Here is a 17,424-nt window from a genome sequence, read left to right as displayed (position 1 = left end):
CTTAAGGTTCCTAAGGTTTGGTGAAAATCTCGAGAACGCGGGGAGACATGACAAAGAGAGGCCCCGGCTGTTGATTTTAAGTAGCTGGATCAGAGCCTGCACCTTAACCCAAGCATGGGGAAGGCAAACCTCATACACACAGCATGGAAAACCACATACATCATTTTAGTCTCTAACAAATAAGATTAATGGAAGCTGTGCTGGGGCGTGCACATTTCTGTGGTGTCCAACGCACAGCAGCCAAACCAGGCCGACCGCAGCGCTAGACCTCTGGGACTGGCATGGTGAGTCTCTGTGAGTGACTGGCCTCGTCTGTCACTCAGCAATGAGGTATCATCCACAGACCCGGCAGGACGCGCAGCATCAACTGTTATTACTATTAATGTATCCTAAGTATAAATGGAATCTGCAAAGGGATATGTGGATTTAGTATTATAGTATTTAGACTATAAACATCAACTCGAAATATGAATGGAATGTGCAGAGAGAAGAAAAGGTGTTTTGATAGCTGATTTGAAGGCCAGCTAGAAGGAAGTATATAAACCTCCCTCTAAAAATAAAAATCATACTCATTGCCTGATGGAAGAACATACAACGGAGAGTGAAATTTGTGGCGTGTGAATCATTCAGAGTAAGAGCTTTATAAATCCCTCTGCTTCAGACCAAAATAATGCGGATAGAAAGCCAGCTAACTTAGTCTGATAAGGACTAACGAAATCTCGACTGTGACAGTGCATTGTCAGATAAAGAGCCGGCTACCAACTGTAACTTGTACGGTGTAATAACAACTCGCTACCCAGCTTGCCGCTATTCTCATATCATGGCAGCGTTTGATAGTTAATGTCTTAGCACTGATAAAGACAGCTGCCGAGACCTGGAATGGGAGCTGGGGGGGTTTTGTGCAGATGCCTGTACAGATCTTGTTCACAGGCCTGTCATCACAAACAACCAAGACTTTACGTGTGTGTGGAAGCATTGAAAGATAAAGATAACTACACTTTTTGTCACGTTTTTTTCGGCTTCGAGAGATACTACATCTACATGACCAAAACCTCCACAGAAAGAGACCGAGATAAGATCCTTCTTCTTCTGATGCTGTCACCGTCTGTTTTATCAGCTTTCTCGGCTTTTTATCTGCCTGCAATCCTCCTTGATCTCTCTTTGTGCTAGGCACCATAACATCCAGGTGAGGCGGTGCCCTGTGATCTTTGCATCTAAAAGCAACAGATAGATGCTTTAAAAGTGGATCAGATTTATTGATGTCATCCGAACAAAACTACAGGGGGAATTCCACACTCATAAAAGTTAATAACAAACAACCTTCTTTCTGAGAAACTTCTGAGAGAAGAAGAGAAAGAGAGAAAATGGGCTTGAAATCTCACCAGCATGGTAAGCCACCGACCCTCGGCTCCATCCCGGGTGTCTGTTCCTGGGGTAGTCCTGCACAGACACAAACAGTTGCACGGGTCAGAAATACATGTTTTCACAGTTATGAATATGATTGATTTCAACTGTGCAGGTTTTGTTTGGTCAAAATGTATACCAGATAATTCCACAGACCACCAAGTCAAGTCAATCTTTATTTATATAGCTTAATATCACAAATTTGCCTGAAAGGTCTTTACAATCTGTTCAAAAGTCACCCCTCTATCTTTAGACACTTATTATGCAGTTGTATGCCCCCGTCAGCCAGTCAAGTTGCAGTTTACATCCATATCTGTCTAAAATTTGATTATTTTATATTTTTTCTATTAAACATTTGTGCAAAATTGTCATAATTAGGACACCAATTCTTGAGCTACGGACAAAAATGTGTGAGGTCACAGTGACCTTTGACAACCAAAATAGAATCAGTTCATCCCGCAGTCCAGATGGACACTTGTGTTAAATTTGAAGAAATTCCCTCAAGGAGTTCCTGAGATATCACGTTTACGAGTATGAGATGCACATTCGAACAGATGGAGGTACGCGCAACCTGGTAAACACAACGGCTCGGGCCGAGGCCAACGCGGAGGCGTAAAAAAACCTTTAACAGGTAGAGGAGGAACTAATCAAGACCACACACAGCTCTTTAAATGAGTCCATTTACAAAAAGGGTTCCATGTAAAGACCAGTAGTTTACATTTACTCAAGTACTGTACTTAAGCACCATTTTAAGGTACTTGTTCTTAAATACAATTTTAAGGTACTTCTACTTCAGTACAATTTTAAGGTACACACAGGTTTAATGTTTTAGTAATAAATGTTATTCTTATAGTGTTTTAAAATGTACTGAGGGTACTTTACATGGAAAAGACAAGCAATGGAAGCAACAACAATATAAACAAGAGAGATGACAATAGTGAGAAATCAAATCAAATCATAATGAACTAGCATCACAGGTTAAAAGCAGATTTAAATAAGTGCTTTTTTGAAAGTGGCGAGGAATGGAGATTGTCTGAGGTGCTGGGGGAGAAGGTTCCAGAGGGAGGGGTCAGCAATGGAGAAGGCCCCGTCTTGGGTTAGTTATAATTCATATTACGAAACATGTTCTTAAAAGTGAGGGTTCCATTCCCACTCTATTTTCGATTTTGGTCATTAGCCAGCTTTCCATCCAAATGTATCGCAAATTTGAACAAAATATTGAGAATATCTGTGGAAAAAAAAGGAGTTGGTTAATCAAGATTAACAGTAGGTGGCACCAACTCTGGAAAAAAACGTATACCATTGCAGAAGAAGACGGTGCAACAAGATGACGTAAGTAGAAACTAGCACTCTGTGAAAACAATGTCGAAAACTGGATGGAAATATGACAATTCTGTTTGTTTAATGTATTAATGGGAGGAAGGTTACATCAGATCTGTGTGGAGCCATGTGGGGACTGTTTTGATCGGTCGCTATTTTTCATTTCAAGCTTCAATGGATGTTGAAATCACATGTTTCATGTACGTCATCATTAATTAGCTAAATCTGTTTCCATTTCAAAATGTCCATTCCAAATACATTGCATTTTGCTTTTATCAATACACAAACTTTTCACCTCAGACGGGCATACAAACTTTGCCATATTTCAATCTTTTTGGACGTTTCCTTATGCACAAATTGCAGAAAAACGGGTGGTTGGAGACACACCTAGTGTTTGTCTCTATCTCCATCTGCCTGTCTGTCTTTCTTCATGTACAATATGTATGTATTTCTCCAGGTTTCACCGTGCCAAAAAAAATAACTCGTGGGCCAACCTTCGGATAAGATCATAGTATGACTCAGAGGCAATTACCTGAGATTTGTATCTGTCGTCTGGGCTGCACCTACATAACTGTAGAAACACATTACTGAACAAGAAAGGAAGGAGGAGGATTAGAAGGGCAATGACATTACGCTTGTCTTTCACCTCTCAGTGGGCAACATCTTCTCAATGCTTTCTTGTTCACATTCTCTCTCAGATGAACTTTCCCGACTGCATTTATTTTTAGCTAGTAATAAAAGGGAAAAAAAGGCAACGTTTCATATTCATCTTGTCTCAAGAATCCCAAATATGACCAGGATGATGTCCAAAAAGAAAAAAAGTCAGCCTGGGAAAAATGCTATACTCTAAATAAAAGAACATCCACTGATGACTGAAGAGGCAATACATTACTGAAAAAATGAAATAGGCCCGCTGAAATGGTTACTATTCGCATCTGTGCGCAGAAATTAGTAATAGAACCCTGCAGACAGACAGCTTGGTCGAGCCAGGCAGACAAGAGAGCAGCATTTGAGGACAGGACATCAGGGAAACATCAACGATCCTGTCTGACAGGCCCATTGGGTCTTGAAGAACAGGAAATGGAGATGGATGCAGAGAGCGAGAAGGACAGAGTGAGACATCAGCAGAGAAAGACAGAGGGACATGGAGGAATGCAGCTACTCCTCCAAGCCTGAAACCCTTTGATCCGCCAAGTCTGCTCCTCTTCCCCCTCGTCTCAACCACAAGCCGAGGATTCCTCTGGCTGACTGACATGTGGGCTGAATCTCCACGAGGAGGAGAGGAACGTCTGGCTATTTTGCCCTCTGATTGATGATCCACAGACTCTGATCAGGGCCCTCTTTCAGAAAGCAGTTTCAGTGAAAACTCTGAGTTAGTTAACCCTAAAATGAGGGAAACTCTGGGTTTTCAGTTCCAGAAAGAAAGCTAACTTAAACTCTGGGTCAGTTACCATGGTAGGTGACTCTGTGAACCTTTTCTTCAACAAATCCTGAGTTTCTCTCGGTCTCCTCCCTCTTACAGAGCCAGACACGCTATTTTATGACCTCGTTCATTCAGTAAATATCAAAGCATTAATTAGCGGGAATTACTGTATATCAGAAACTAAATCCTGGTCGGATATTAGTTTGTTACGCGGGAAAATCTGTTGTCGTATCGGAGCTCCATAGTAGATGATGGCTTTTTTTCTTTCCCCACGCAGAAGTTGAACTCAGAGTGAACAAACTCTGATCAGCTGTCCTTGAAAGAAAACACTTTCCCATCTCAGGTAAAGTCAACTCAGAGATCATGGTTAGGCTCAAAGTTTTTTTTTAAACTGCTTTCTGAAGCAGGGCCCAGATTAGGGATTTTGAGGAACACTGAAAAAGCCCTTAAATCTTAATTATTTCTTAGAATTTTATAATATATTATTATACCCATTGTTATTTTGTATTCATGAAGAGCGAGTAAAACGGTTGGGTGAATTGTCAAATAAGAACCATTATCACATGCAAATTTTAATTTAGATATTTAGTCCTCATCGAAATAACCTTTTCTCTTATAATGTTAAATGTGAAAACAAACCATTCGAAAATACAAAGTAGTATGTTAGAAAAGTGGCCAAAAAGTAATTATGTTGGAACCAAATAACAGTCTATTTGTACTTTTTTCCTATTCATACTTATAATACTTGGACTAAATAAGCTCTACACTGCAATAATAGAGTGACGTTGTTCCTTTCTTTTAATGTCTTCTACTTGGAGCATTTTCAACAAACTAGTGAACGTTCGAGTGCATGTTGGCTGAATTACTTAGCTAGCTACAAATAAATCACAAATGTGCTCGCGACAGTCGGCATGTTACTAACTAAGATGGACCGGGAACAATCAACCGGCAACAAACTATACATTTTTTCTCTGAAAATAAATTTTACAAACTGCAGCTCTTACATTGTTTTTCAATAGTAGAAGAGAAACACCATCCAAAACGTCACCATGATATCTTTTATTCTTCTCTGTTTTTTAACTAAATAGCTAGCATTCACGGTGGTACATAGGGGCCGAATATTTTCATACAGGATGTCTTAATACCTGAAATACTATTTGATGGTGTAAAAATAAGATTTCTATCTTCAAACTCTTCTCTGTGCAAATAATATTTTTTTTTCCCCCATGAATTCTGTAAAGCACAGATCATATTGTTTTGTGGGATTTGGAAGGGCTTTCACTCTGATAAAAGAAACATTCCAACCTATTGTGGTTTGGAAATTACAACAGTTAATGCTGTGATTTCTGTTTTTCAATCAGTGGTGGCGCCACTAAATTACACCTACACTCCTACTCTATCAACATATGATGGAATGCGTTTTAGAGAGGGAGCACCATGTTCACCATCTGGCCCACTATTGTGTACTGTAAAACTCTCGAAACATGGTCGCTACCCCCTGTTGGCCTGCAGAAGCCTTCATTGACATGCAAGCTGCTTCTAAGAACAACAAACACTGGCGTCGAGTCGGTATGGCGGAGCAAAGCCCTGCAGTATCAGATCCACAGCTGCTACACCGGTGTCAACAGAGGAGCCTGCATTTCCACACGGTGGCAGAGTAAACAAGTCTGGAAGAGTAAGAGCGGAAAGGTGCGGGCCGAGTGGGGAACCGAGTGGAAGGAGATACCGATCATCTACAGCAGCTATCACACTGGCATATCACAGAGCAACCGAAAAATATGAAGTGCCACAGATGTGAGTGTTTGTGTTGAAGGTAGAGTTGGTAAGGAGGGAAAGTAGTGTGTTTCTGTTTGTACGTGCCCACAACCTCAGATATAGGGGTTGGGCAGAAACTGTGTAGGGAACTAATGCAGGTCTGTTTGTATAACCTTGTGTCATCAGGCTAACTCCTTCAGCTCCTCACACGATGACAGAAAGAGTCTGAGTGAAGACGACGACAGACTATGTGTATCAGCAACTTTTTATGGATGCGAGTGCTTATGGAAGTGTTTTCTTGATACAAGCGCGTAAAACTGATAAAGTGTGTTGTGGTATTGAATGACTGGAAGAAAAAGAGATACAACGGAGTAATCGTTGAGCTCTATGAAGACCGATCAGAAGAGTTGATCAGATGACACAAAACCTGCAACAATAATGGGGCAAAATTTCAAAAGTACAAGAAGTAAACCAAAACACGCTGCAACTACAAATAAGTTTCATCGTCAATTAATATACCAATTACTTTCTCTATGAATATATTCAATGTTTTGTATATGAAATGTCAGAAAATAATAAAAGTTGCATATTTTTTCCCCATTGTCTTGAAAAACCAAAAGTCTAAAGATGCCAAGTCTAATTCCATCTATGCCAAAGAAAATTAGAGAGGCTGGGACTGCACATGTTTAGCAAATAAAAGACAAAAAAATAAAAAAGATTGATATTGAAAGTAGTGGGGATCATTTTCTGTCGATTAACTATTTCTTGCCATTCTAACTAAAAGTTACACCTTGGACATTATTATTGTGCTGGTTGTTGCTGTGTGTTTTGCAGCTTCAAGATCAGACATTGGCACAGTGACCAGTCTTTGGTTTTATCCTAAATTGACCCGGTTAGAATATACAGGTTCACAGGAGTAGCACTGAAAAACTGTTAATAGGACTGCTGTATCACAGGAGGAAGAGGAGAAGAGCTGTTCCAAGGATCGGGTCATACCAGGACAGAGGAGACAGCAATTTCAGTCTCCAGAGCCGTTATATATCTTGTTTGTGTGTAAGTGTGTGCTTGGCTTTATGAACTTATTTTTGTACAGGATCAGAGAGTGAATGCATACAGTCATCAGAGACAGAAGGTCATTGGTAAACTGAGAAAACAATCAGTTTCTTTCAGACACTGATTGCGGCTGAACCACATGTACGTCCCTTCACCACACACACACACACACACACACACACACACACACACACACACACACACACACACAGGGTTATGATCTTTTTCTTTTTGTAGGATTTTGTTTGTTTTTCAGGACATGAGGGTTTTCCATCTTTTTTTCCTGTGTTTTACATGTTCTGAATAGCTTCCCTTGTTTTGTTTTTTTCACCTTCCGACTTTCTACCTTACTACCCCCGACACTCCTATGTACCCTCTACACTCTTTCCACCCCATAACTAAGCCTAGATCTCTCTTTGTCCCACAGCCTAGCAACCGCTTGTGTACCGGATGAAAAACAACCGTGCTACCAAGCATATATGCATGCTATACATTCACGGATACCCTTATCTTCAGAGGAATGAGAGAAGACGGAGGTCATGCCAGGTCTAGGACTTGCAGTGGGGTCAAAACATATCTTAGATTACTAACACACTGAACAACACATTTACCTCACATAGAAAACATTCACAGTTATCACATAGCACAAATTCCTCTGACTTCCCTGTTGGACAGGAAACTGTCAACAGTGGCTTGGGGAATTCAAAAATGTACTTCCACCTTTATTTAAAAAGCCAATTTGAATTTAACATCTCAAATCTCAAAATTCCCTTATTTTCTCTATTGAATCTTTGTACAAAGTGCAGAGAAATTTAACAATGTTTGGGCATGCAATTTAAACCAACACTCAGTTCCAAATCACACATTCTTTCGTTTTACTTTTAGTACCTGCTGCAGCTGCCCAGAAAAAGCACATACTGTTGCATGCAATATTCATTTATTTGGGCCTTACTATTTAGTCAAAACGTTGCATCTTGACTTTGACCATTTTGTTTATACATCTGCTGTATAAAGGCTTGTGGGTCATAATACTGCAAAATGCAACCAGATGCAGTAGGACATCCAGGTATTTTTGGCATAATGCATTTGACATACTATGGTTTAGGACATGCTAAATTGTTTTCCTGGCATACTAAATAGTATGGGTAGCAGAGTGTTGGTTTGGTGCCAATCCATGAAGTAGATGTTGAGAAATTTCCCTGGATAGTTGAACACTTTGTACTGCTGCTGTTGCTGGATGTAAAATATGGGATAACCAGAGCAAGCTTCGCCATCTGGGGACCGTGAACATACCAAATTTCACATTAATCCATCCAATATTTGTTATGATAGTGAAGTGCTGAACCAAATTAGCAACATTGTCCTCCCAGGAACCCTGTTGCAAATTAGGGTAAAACCTGTTACCTTTCTTCTGAGGTGAGCAGCTACTGTGGATGTATAGATGGCAACAGAGTGAGTTTGTAAAGGGGAAAGTTGAGCCTGAAGTCAAGAACCACAACAAGCAGATTCTGGCACTCTGTGGGGCAATAATGAGTGGATTTGTGTTTGTATTTAGGCCGTTTTAGCATGGGATACTACGTGAAAAGACCAGCATGCAAACTTGCAACTGCTGTTGAGTAAACAGTCATTAGCCAAGCCCTTCACTTTGCTGCTTTATCACCTCTCTTGGACTTAAGCTTAATGTCTTTATAATAAAACCCAGATGCAGAGAGAAAAGAAGCTAGGCAAAAAGAAAGGAGAGGAACTCTGAGGAGGTAAAGGAACTGGAGTTATCACCACTCAACTTATTTCTTACCCATGGGAGCATCGTGTGTGTGTGTGTGTGTGTGTGTGTGTGTGTGTGTGTGTGTGTGTGTGTGTGTGTGTGTGTGTGTTTAACTGAGAGCATGTGTGTACACATGTACTCTTTTTCTTTTAGGTCCATCAGAGGAAATTCTGGCATTTTGTTCTTTTAATTCACAGAAAATAATTCAATGAATATAACATACAGATTAAGAGTACAATGTGATTACATAGCTTGAAAGTCAAACTGAAATATACATGTATTTATAGAAATTGCAATTAACAAAAATGAGACATTCAAGTCTTCCTGCAAAAACAGCACTTGGTTCCCACTAGCAATGTCGGTACTATGATTTGAATGGTGCAATATCTGTGGTGCAATATCTGTGAAAAAACGTCACCAGCCACATGAATATAGTCGATTTTTCTTGTTCCATCTGTGATTTGAGCACTCCATTAGTTACTATGTCATGACTTGAATCACTAAGTGCTGAGGTTACCTGTTGCTGGTAGTTTTTGTTAATTTGCAGTTACCACAATCTAGGTAATATGCATATATTTGGTTAAAAATTATTGATTATTAATTCTGATGGTCATGCAAATGTTAATAGTGGAACTTCATTTTTTAAATGTATGCACACAAAGAAGATTAGCTGATAGCACATTACTTATGTTATGTTACTTTGTTGTTACTTTATTACCAGTATAATTAATAGGCTGATATTTATACAAATTATATTTAAAATCATACATTCAGCACCCACATATAGACCGGATGGAGTGATTCCTTTGTTCCATAACCACATTTTTCTGCTACTGCAATGCATCAACTATGACATTGGCAGTCGAATCGGGCTCTTTAGATCAAATCGTTGAATAGTTGAATATTTGGGATCACCCCAGCATTGCATATTAATATACCAAATCTTAAGAAACCAAATATGGTTTCTCTTTGTCTGTTTAAATTGCTTGCCAAAAGGACCCGGAGCTCTCAGTCTCTGCCATTGTTCTGCCGACTGTGTTCTTGGCGCAAAAGCAACATTCATTCTTTGCCACATGGATAACTGTAATCAGATGCGAAGAAAAGGGCAAATTGCACTCAGCTGCAAAACTTTGGGTTGTGTTTGTACTGTAATATCATTAGCGCAATATCGTTTGTGAAGTTTGAGGCAGGGCAGTTAGCAGGTGCAAGTGATGTGTAAGTGATGCAATCAACGGCTGCAATCTATTCTTTGTGAATTTCCTCGAGAGTGTGAAGGAGCGTGTTTAAATAACATGAACTAAAAGTAAAGTCTGGTGGGAATGAGTGGAAATCTTAGGAAGCTAGGCTAATTGGCATCAACTTAGTTATCCTTACTTGCTAGCTTCTGTTTGTGCAAATATAACCACAACAGCATGGCGGTTCTCCCAGATGTTTAATGTTGTAATCGCTAAAAGGTTCACAATAAATGTTATGCAAGTTAGTTGAAAAAGGGTACTTTTGTATCAACATTCACAGGATGTACAAAAGGATGTGATCCTGTCAGTAGTGCACCACAGGTATTAGTAGTGTGTCCTCTAGCAACAAGGGGAAAAGGGAAAAGGCCACCCAGAAGCTAAGAAGCTTTTTCCACAAATATGTCCAAAACAGTTTTATCCTCTTTTTAAAAGAAATGGAAAAATATGCACAGTAGCTCAATCATTAGGGTTTATTTTTCCTAAAGCAAAAAGTTTGACTTTACGAGTGAATTATGCAATATTTGCCAGGTGGTTTGGCAATATAATATATGAAGATGGCAATACTACAGTCGTTACGGATTTATTGTTGTATTTTTTGTTTGTTTTAATGTTGAGTGGTAGACATCAATGACTTTGAACAGCCAACTAATAAGACCAACCACAAAAAGGATGCTCAGATTTACCCATTTTCCAAAATGACATGGCTTGGATGGAAATCTATAGGTAGAGCGCACACATACAGTGTAGGTGTAAGTATATTTCTCAGCCTCCACTTGTTGTATGCATCTATAGCTTGCTTTGTCTTAATTCCATTCAGAGTGCATCTGTCTCTTCCAGTTTTATATAAATTGCCTGTGAGACCTTGAGAGATGTGATACAAGTTTCATCTGTTATTTTTGTTATTAAAAGGAGCAGAGCTTTGACCCTGGGAGAGACAGTGCTGGCAGCTCTCCACAGGCCTTGGCTTTGGCAGTCACTAATATTTCACATTCATAACAATTTCGAGGCTAAACTTTCAGGGAGTAAAAAACTCACAAATCATGACCCCATACCGTCAAAGAAATGGTTTCTGAGTCAGAAGAAGAATATTAGGTAAAATGTAATACAAATAGGTTTTATGAGAGAATCTATCAATCAGAAAGCAGACGTTTATACAAGTTTAATCCTACCCTTTATGAGCTTAGCAAAAAAGGATTCAAAGCAGCCCTGCAAGATCCTCAACTATTACTGATTGTACTTCCTTGCAGCTGTGTATTGAACTGTCTTGATACATCAATTCTTGTTGTATTCACTCTCTGCATCTTTTAAAAAGGAAAACCTTACCCATAAAATGACCATTTGTAAATAGATAACTCACCCACTCACCCTTGAAATCTTAAAGAAACCGTTTGGGTTTTTTGCATGCCTCCACGGCAAACAAAGAATCCAAAAGCAGAGAAAAGTTGTGATTAATTTAAGTAAATTTGGCAGCAAAACTATATCAAAACAACCGTTTACAAACTCTCACAAACCTTGTGCAGCATAATCAAAGTCTCATTTATCCATTTGAATGCTCACTGCTATTTTAAACACTTGCATAAACAGTACTCGCATGGACATGAGCACCTGCGCAAGCGTGAGACTGCTTATTTAGAAGTGTGTTAAATAGTAAGGTTTTAGCAAAGATACATTGAGACTTTGACTACACTGTATATGTTTTGCGAGTTTGTAAAGACAGCCCCCTATTTACTTTAGTTCATTAAGACTTTAATGTGCATCAGTCTCACTCAGTTCCAAAACATCTACAGGTTTGTCTGTTCAATTCTTCAAAGCAGTTCTACATGGTAATAGTCACTTGCAGAGTTGCAGTGCTAATGCTGAAATGGGAACCGCATGTGCATTCTTTGGAAAAAGAAATAAGGGCTCAAATTGAGAGGTGTCTCTAATTGTATTTTCCTCTTGGAGGTGTTTAATCTATCCAACAGTAGGCCATTATATCGAAAACAAATGCTGGATAATGGGAAAGAATATAAAGCGTTTGACAGTACCACTATGTTTTACCACAATTGTTTTACTGGCTAAGCCACTCATCAAATTCACTCCATACACTGACATTTACATTTATGTGGGGGATCCCATATTTAAAATTGAATTTAAAAAGACAAGAGCACTGCTTCTCCTCCATTAGGACAAGTTTAAAACATTCCCAAGATAGTGCCTGAAGAACATTTTGCACATGCTAATTACCCGCCTTATTCCCAATTCAGGTTTTTGTCAAAGTTTTCCATCATTAGCATGTTGTGAGCTCAACGACTTGTTGAAGTATGGGGACCAGAGGGAAAGAATGGAAGAGTCAGCGAATGGGCAGCGTACTCCTGCAGTCCACATCCCTTGAGTTCACTGAGCTACACTGCGTAGTGTATAATAGTGTGGTAAAATGGGGGAAAGGGCCAAAAGCAAAAAAAAAATGCTTGTCTGCTGAATGTATTGTGTGTGTGCGTGTGTGTGTAGTTGTCAAACGTTTTTTTTTTTTTTCTTAGAAAGCTCACCCTTCTTGCCAGGCCCAGGGCAATATAGCACTTCTCCCCAGCATCAACAATCTCCACTTCATAGTAGTGGCAGCGGGTGGTGAGTGGCTGGCGGGCCTGAGCCAAACCCACGTCCATGATGCTCTTTCCTTTGCCAACATACTCCAGGAGCTAGAGAGGAGGGGTACAAACAGAAGGGGAGAGAAAGAAGGACGGAGGTTAATATGTTAAGAAATAAAACATACAAAAAGGGGTCTAATTAAACAAACACACTAAGATACAGACTCCCAACTCCCACTCCCACCTGATTTATTGACCAATGAATTCCAACGTTAAGGCTCATTCACCCCTCGACATTTGGTAATGGTCAAGCTTTTTATAGTTTGCATGCCTTTAACAAAGTTATTATCACCTGAAACCACCTACCCTCACACTATATTCCAAAGTCGGTATTGAAAATGCTGCGTCTGACAATTTGTATAACTTTCCAAAACAAATCCAAGAAGCACACCCAGCTTAAGCTCTCCCTGCATGAGCCACCTGGTGGCATGGCTGTAGGGAGGCAACGTGTATCGCTCCACCATTGGTCCAGGCTGAAATATCTCTAAAACTATGGGATGCATTTCTATTAAATTACCTACAGACACGCATGGTCCTTTAATCATGAAGGACCATGTGGATCTTTTGACGTGATGTTACTATGGTAATATACCAATATACCATGTCATACCAAATCAAACAAGCGCAAATTTAACTACGTACACGCGTGCATCCACTTGTTCATTTACTTACACAAATACAACCGCCCAAACACTTGACCACCATCCTGAATTTCAGCCTCCTCGGTCAAAATCTGCGGCTGCTCAAGAGAGAACATCTTTTTGTGGGCAGCTATGGAGCTGCTGTGTGTATGTGATGCTGTGTAAAGTGTGTGTATTGTTTCAAATTGGGTTTAGTTATGGCTCACAAAAGTAAAATTTGAAGCCAACTGGACAACACATAATGTGTCTTGCCCCTCTCTTTGACAGAGTTTTTATTCTGTCTTTAAAAGGGTCATTCAAAACAGCTAAAAATAATAAATAAAATTACCTCAGACGTCGTACAAAATAATTTGTTTCCATCATACCTTAGCCTAAAGTTTATTTGTAAACCCAGTTACTGCGGTTATTTAATGTTCCTGACCTTTATTGACTTTATTTGGTTAGTCAGGCGACCGGGCCCAAAGGGCAGTAGTTATGTAAGTGGAAAAGTTGAGATAAAGAACAAAAGATTGACGACATAGCAGATCAAGCTTGGGCAGGATCCTCGGCCCAATGTTGTTCCAGATATAAGAGACTTAACCACGCAACTAGCTTTTGCAACTGTGTCCTAAGTGAGTGAGCACCATGACAGATTGACACTTCCAAACCTAGTCAAACTCTCACGGAACCGCCCACAGTAACTCTTCTACAAGTATCAACAGCCACTTGAGATTGCATGTACAGTACACGACGATAGTGCAATTACTTTCAGCTCTATTTTGGTCTTAAGCATCTAAACAGGTGAAGCTGGGTGGGTACAGGTGAGAAGGTGGGCAGCTAGGCAACCACAAAGCCTTTAGGCTGAGCAGTGTTTTCGTGCCATGTGAGTGCATGAATGTGACTGTATGAGCGTGTGCGTAACAAAGAATACGCCCCCAGTGTGAAAGGCTAGCATGACAGACATGGTGGGGGTGGATAACATTACTTCTGTATTAATCCTTTGTGTGTGTGTGTGTGTGTGTGTGTGTGTGTGTATGTGTGTGTGTGTGTGTGTGTTTCACATACCAGGTTTTTGAAGGACACACCTGGTGGAAACAACTATTCAACATCTACATAAAACAGTCAAGTGTCTCAATTAAGTTATTACTATTTTCCCTTTTTGTTATTTTCGCTGTTGCTTAGTGATACATCAAACTGAATATAACTCAGAAATGAAGCTGAGGCTGTCAAAAGTTTAATTTCAGTCTCTGAGCTCATTAAAAGTTTACACACACACACACACTCACACAAACTTGGACCCTGTCATCCCATGTTTTTGTATCTTAAGTAATTAATGGCGACAATGAAATTGGTCCAATATTGAGCTACATCACTGTTGATGGCAGACGCCAAACAGACTCAAATATAATCGCTCCGGTGAATTCATCATCGTCAATATGCATTGTAAAAGTGCTTGTTTTTTGCCAATGACAGGCCCTGCACAACATTTTAGAAAGGACTACAAAGAAATAAATGTCTCTTTCTTTATCTTTTGCTTTATCATGTCCGTTTGTTATTATTGTTACTAGATTAATGCAACTCTAAAAATATAGTCAAAAAAAAGTAGGGTTAACATTTCTGTATTTTTTCATATTGCAATATGTATGGCAGGAAAAAAATTGCATTTTGCCGATTGTTTTTTCCAATATTGTGCAATTGTGCCAATAATCTTGTAATGCATCCATGCTCCCATTCACACATGACCCCATGCAGGAGAGGTTCCTGAACATCTCAGGGAAAGACTGCATGTGTGAAAAGAACTTGAGGGAGAACTCACAGAATTATTTTTATAAACTTAACTCAAATTCTAAACCATAAAGTACATGCAGACAGTATGAAGTGATCACACCTTATGAAGAACAGTAACAAGGCCGAGGTGGTTTTACTTACTAAACCAAAACTTTTGTCTATGTCTATTTAATTCCATCAGCTACTAGTTGTCAGTCTGGCTACATTAAATACTGCTGTTAAAAGTAGTTTGTCAAACGTTGTAGAATAGTGATGGTTGTTACCTGGAGAGATAAGATGGATGTATACGTTTCTAAAACATGTGGAGCTAACCAAGGGCGTAGGTTTGGTCTCAGCATTGGTAGGGACCCCCCTTTTTCCACCCAAAAAATGTGTTTTGAGCCGCAAAAGCTATTTGATATCACAGTTTATACAGTTGTATATATAGTCATATTATACATACAAAAACTATAGTTTGTTGTATTTATGAAATCATAGAACAAGAATAAATACAATTATTGATATTGTATTGCTATTTTACCTGTTTATAACTATCAAACTCTTATAGAGAGGAAAAAAAAAATAGTCATGTGTTGACTATGAGACTACACTGTGTAGTCTCATAGTCAACACATGTCGTGTGTTATACACAACTATGCGGACCCAAAGTCCTATCAATATTTGTATCAATCTGGTAGGGTGCTCGTCCTTGGACTGCAAGATAGCAGGTTCGATCCCCACGTGAGATTTATATTTAAACGCTTATATTTAATCTGTTTTTCTACTAGCGGACGCCTCAGTGTCTCAAGAGCTGCCACAGAACCAGCAGCAGTAGTGGAGTTTGCGGCTCCGGAGTCGCGGGTTGCCAACCCCGCTTCCTCAACCTGCTGCATCTCTTTCTGCATGTCAAGAATCACGGAGTGTTCCTGACTCGCCACTTCAGACAATTAAATGACAGCATCTTGTCTCGCAGGCTCGAAGGCACATTGGAAGACGTGGAAATGTTTTTTTCTCTCTTCTGGGCGACGAACATAGTATAGATGATAATACAAATAGGTTTCTTAAATATATTGTGCAAGATATTTGTTTCGTATTGGTGGGGACAATTGCGTCTTTCCCAAACTTTGGTCGTGACTAGTCCCTATGGACCCTATGCAAACCTACGCCCTTGGAGCTAACATTAGCAGAGTACGTTAGCAATATAGCTCATTAACTAGCAGTAGTACTTCTATACTACACTAGCTACTGAAGGTATGCTGAATGTATGCTGAACATATGTTGCTTTTGCTTAATAATTGAAAAGGTGGTTAACTTTTAAACTCTTAGCTTTTTAACCTGTTTTTGCTGCTGGGTCAGTTTGACATCTGGATTTATCCATCACACGCATATTGTAGATACCTTTTGTCTTTTTCTCTCTTCAAAAGTGCTTTTTCTTATTTCCAAAATGAGATAATATTTATTCAGGGAGTGCAGTTAATGACAGTGTGGGCTCCATGGTAGCTCTGACAGCTTGACGGAGTAGCAGCGTTAGCCTCCACCTTCTTTATTACAGACTGCCCTTTCGTGTGTACCCTTGAGTCTGCTGCAATACCATGCCTGGACATCAATAGTACTTTTGGGAGACGAAGAACAGAGTTTCGGTGCGATGAGCATTCAATCACACCTTTTTTTTTGCTTTTTTTGCTGCTAAGTAATGGAAGGAGGAGGCGAGAGGGCAGGAACAATAGAGACATAGCCTTGAGCAAAGTATGCCTCATTGAGATAGCTGACAATCTCCCTCTTTCTCTCACTCACTCCTATAATTCTGGTGTCTAGAATGGTAATGGTGGTGTGCAAGGCCGTGTTTTGTTGAGCTGCTGCCTGGGAAACAGATGTAACACCCAGAGTGTGGTCCTGCCAATTTCCTGTCACATCTAATGGGGGAACTTTAAGAAAGGTGAAACTGAAATTAGGAGACCTCCTCTTTATTATGCGGTAAAACACTTGTCAACCAAACTGTGAACTGATTAGACATCACGCAACAGCTGTCGAGTCCATAAAACTCAGCAACTAACTTTTGTCTTTATTGCATTTCTATTTTGATTCTTTTCACTACATTTTGTTTTTCCTACGATTTGCTTATTTGTGTAATTCTAATTATTTTCACTTGTGGTCTTTGTGCATAAGTGCATCGTTTTCATCTCCTGGTCCTGCAGATTTCTTTTTTACTTTTTTAAAAATACATCCTTAAATTTATGAAATAAGGACATCAAAATGTGAATTATGTTGGCCAAACATGCCACTTTAAATCTTGGAAAGTATATGAGCTGGCCCTATCCAGAGGCTGTGATTCTCTGCTCCAAGTCATCTCTCACTTGTGTTGGATGCCCTCCAGTAGCTAAATTAGTCTATCGGTCACTTTTTTGTGCAAAATACAACCAAGATGAATATCCGGACTTTCCACCATATTGTCGCA

At 39.6% G+C, this 17,424-nt stretch overlaps 1 protein-coding gene across 1 annotated transcript in view; it reads right to left on the bottom strand.

Moving 5' to 3' along the window:
* The window catches only part of LOC306743208 (SPRY domain-containing protein 3-like), a gene marked incomplete at its 5' end in the record, with an annotated part of 44,620 nt that overhangs the window by 9,662 nt on the left and 17,534 nt on the right, over window positions 1-17,424 (bottom strand). Inside the window, 2 exons of the mRNA XM_079225703.1 lie at window positions 1,383-1,440; window positions 12,484-12,633. Of these exons, the coding sequence (XP_079081829.1) occupies window positions 1,383-1,440; window positions 12,484-12,633 (208 nt within the window). The remainder of the gene's footprint in view (window positions 1-1,382; window positions 1,441-12,483; window positions 12,634-17,424) is intronic.

This window comes from Taurulus bubalis, assembly GCF_910589615.1.
Source record: "Taurulus bubalis genome assembly, chromosome: 11".
Lineage (NCBI taxonomy): Eukaryota > Metazoa > Chordata > Actinopteri > Perciformes > Cottidae > Taurulus > Taurulus bubalis.
This window is presented reverse-complemented; position numbering and strand designations above follow the sequence as displayed.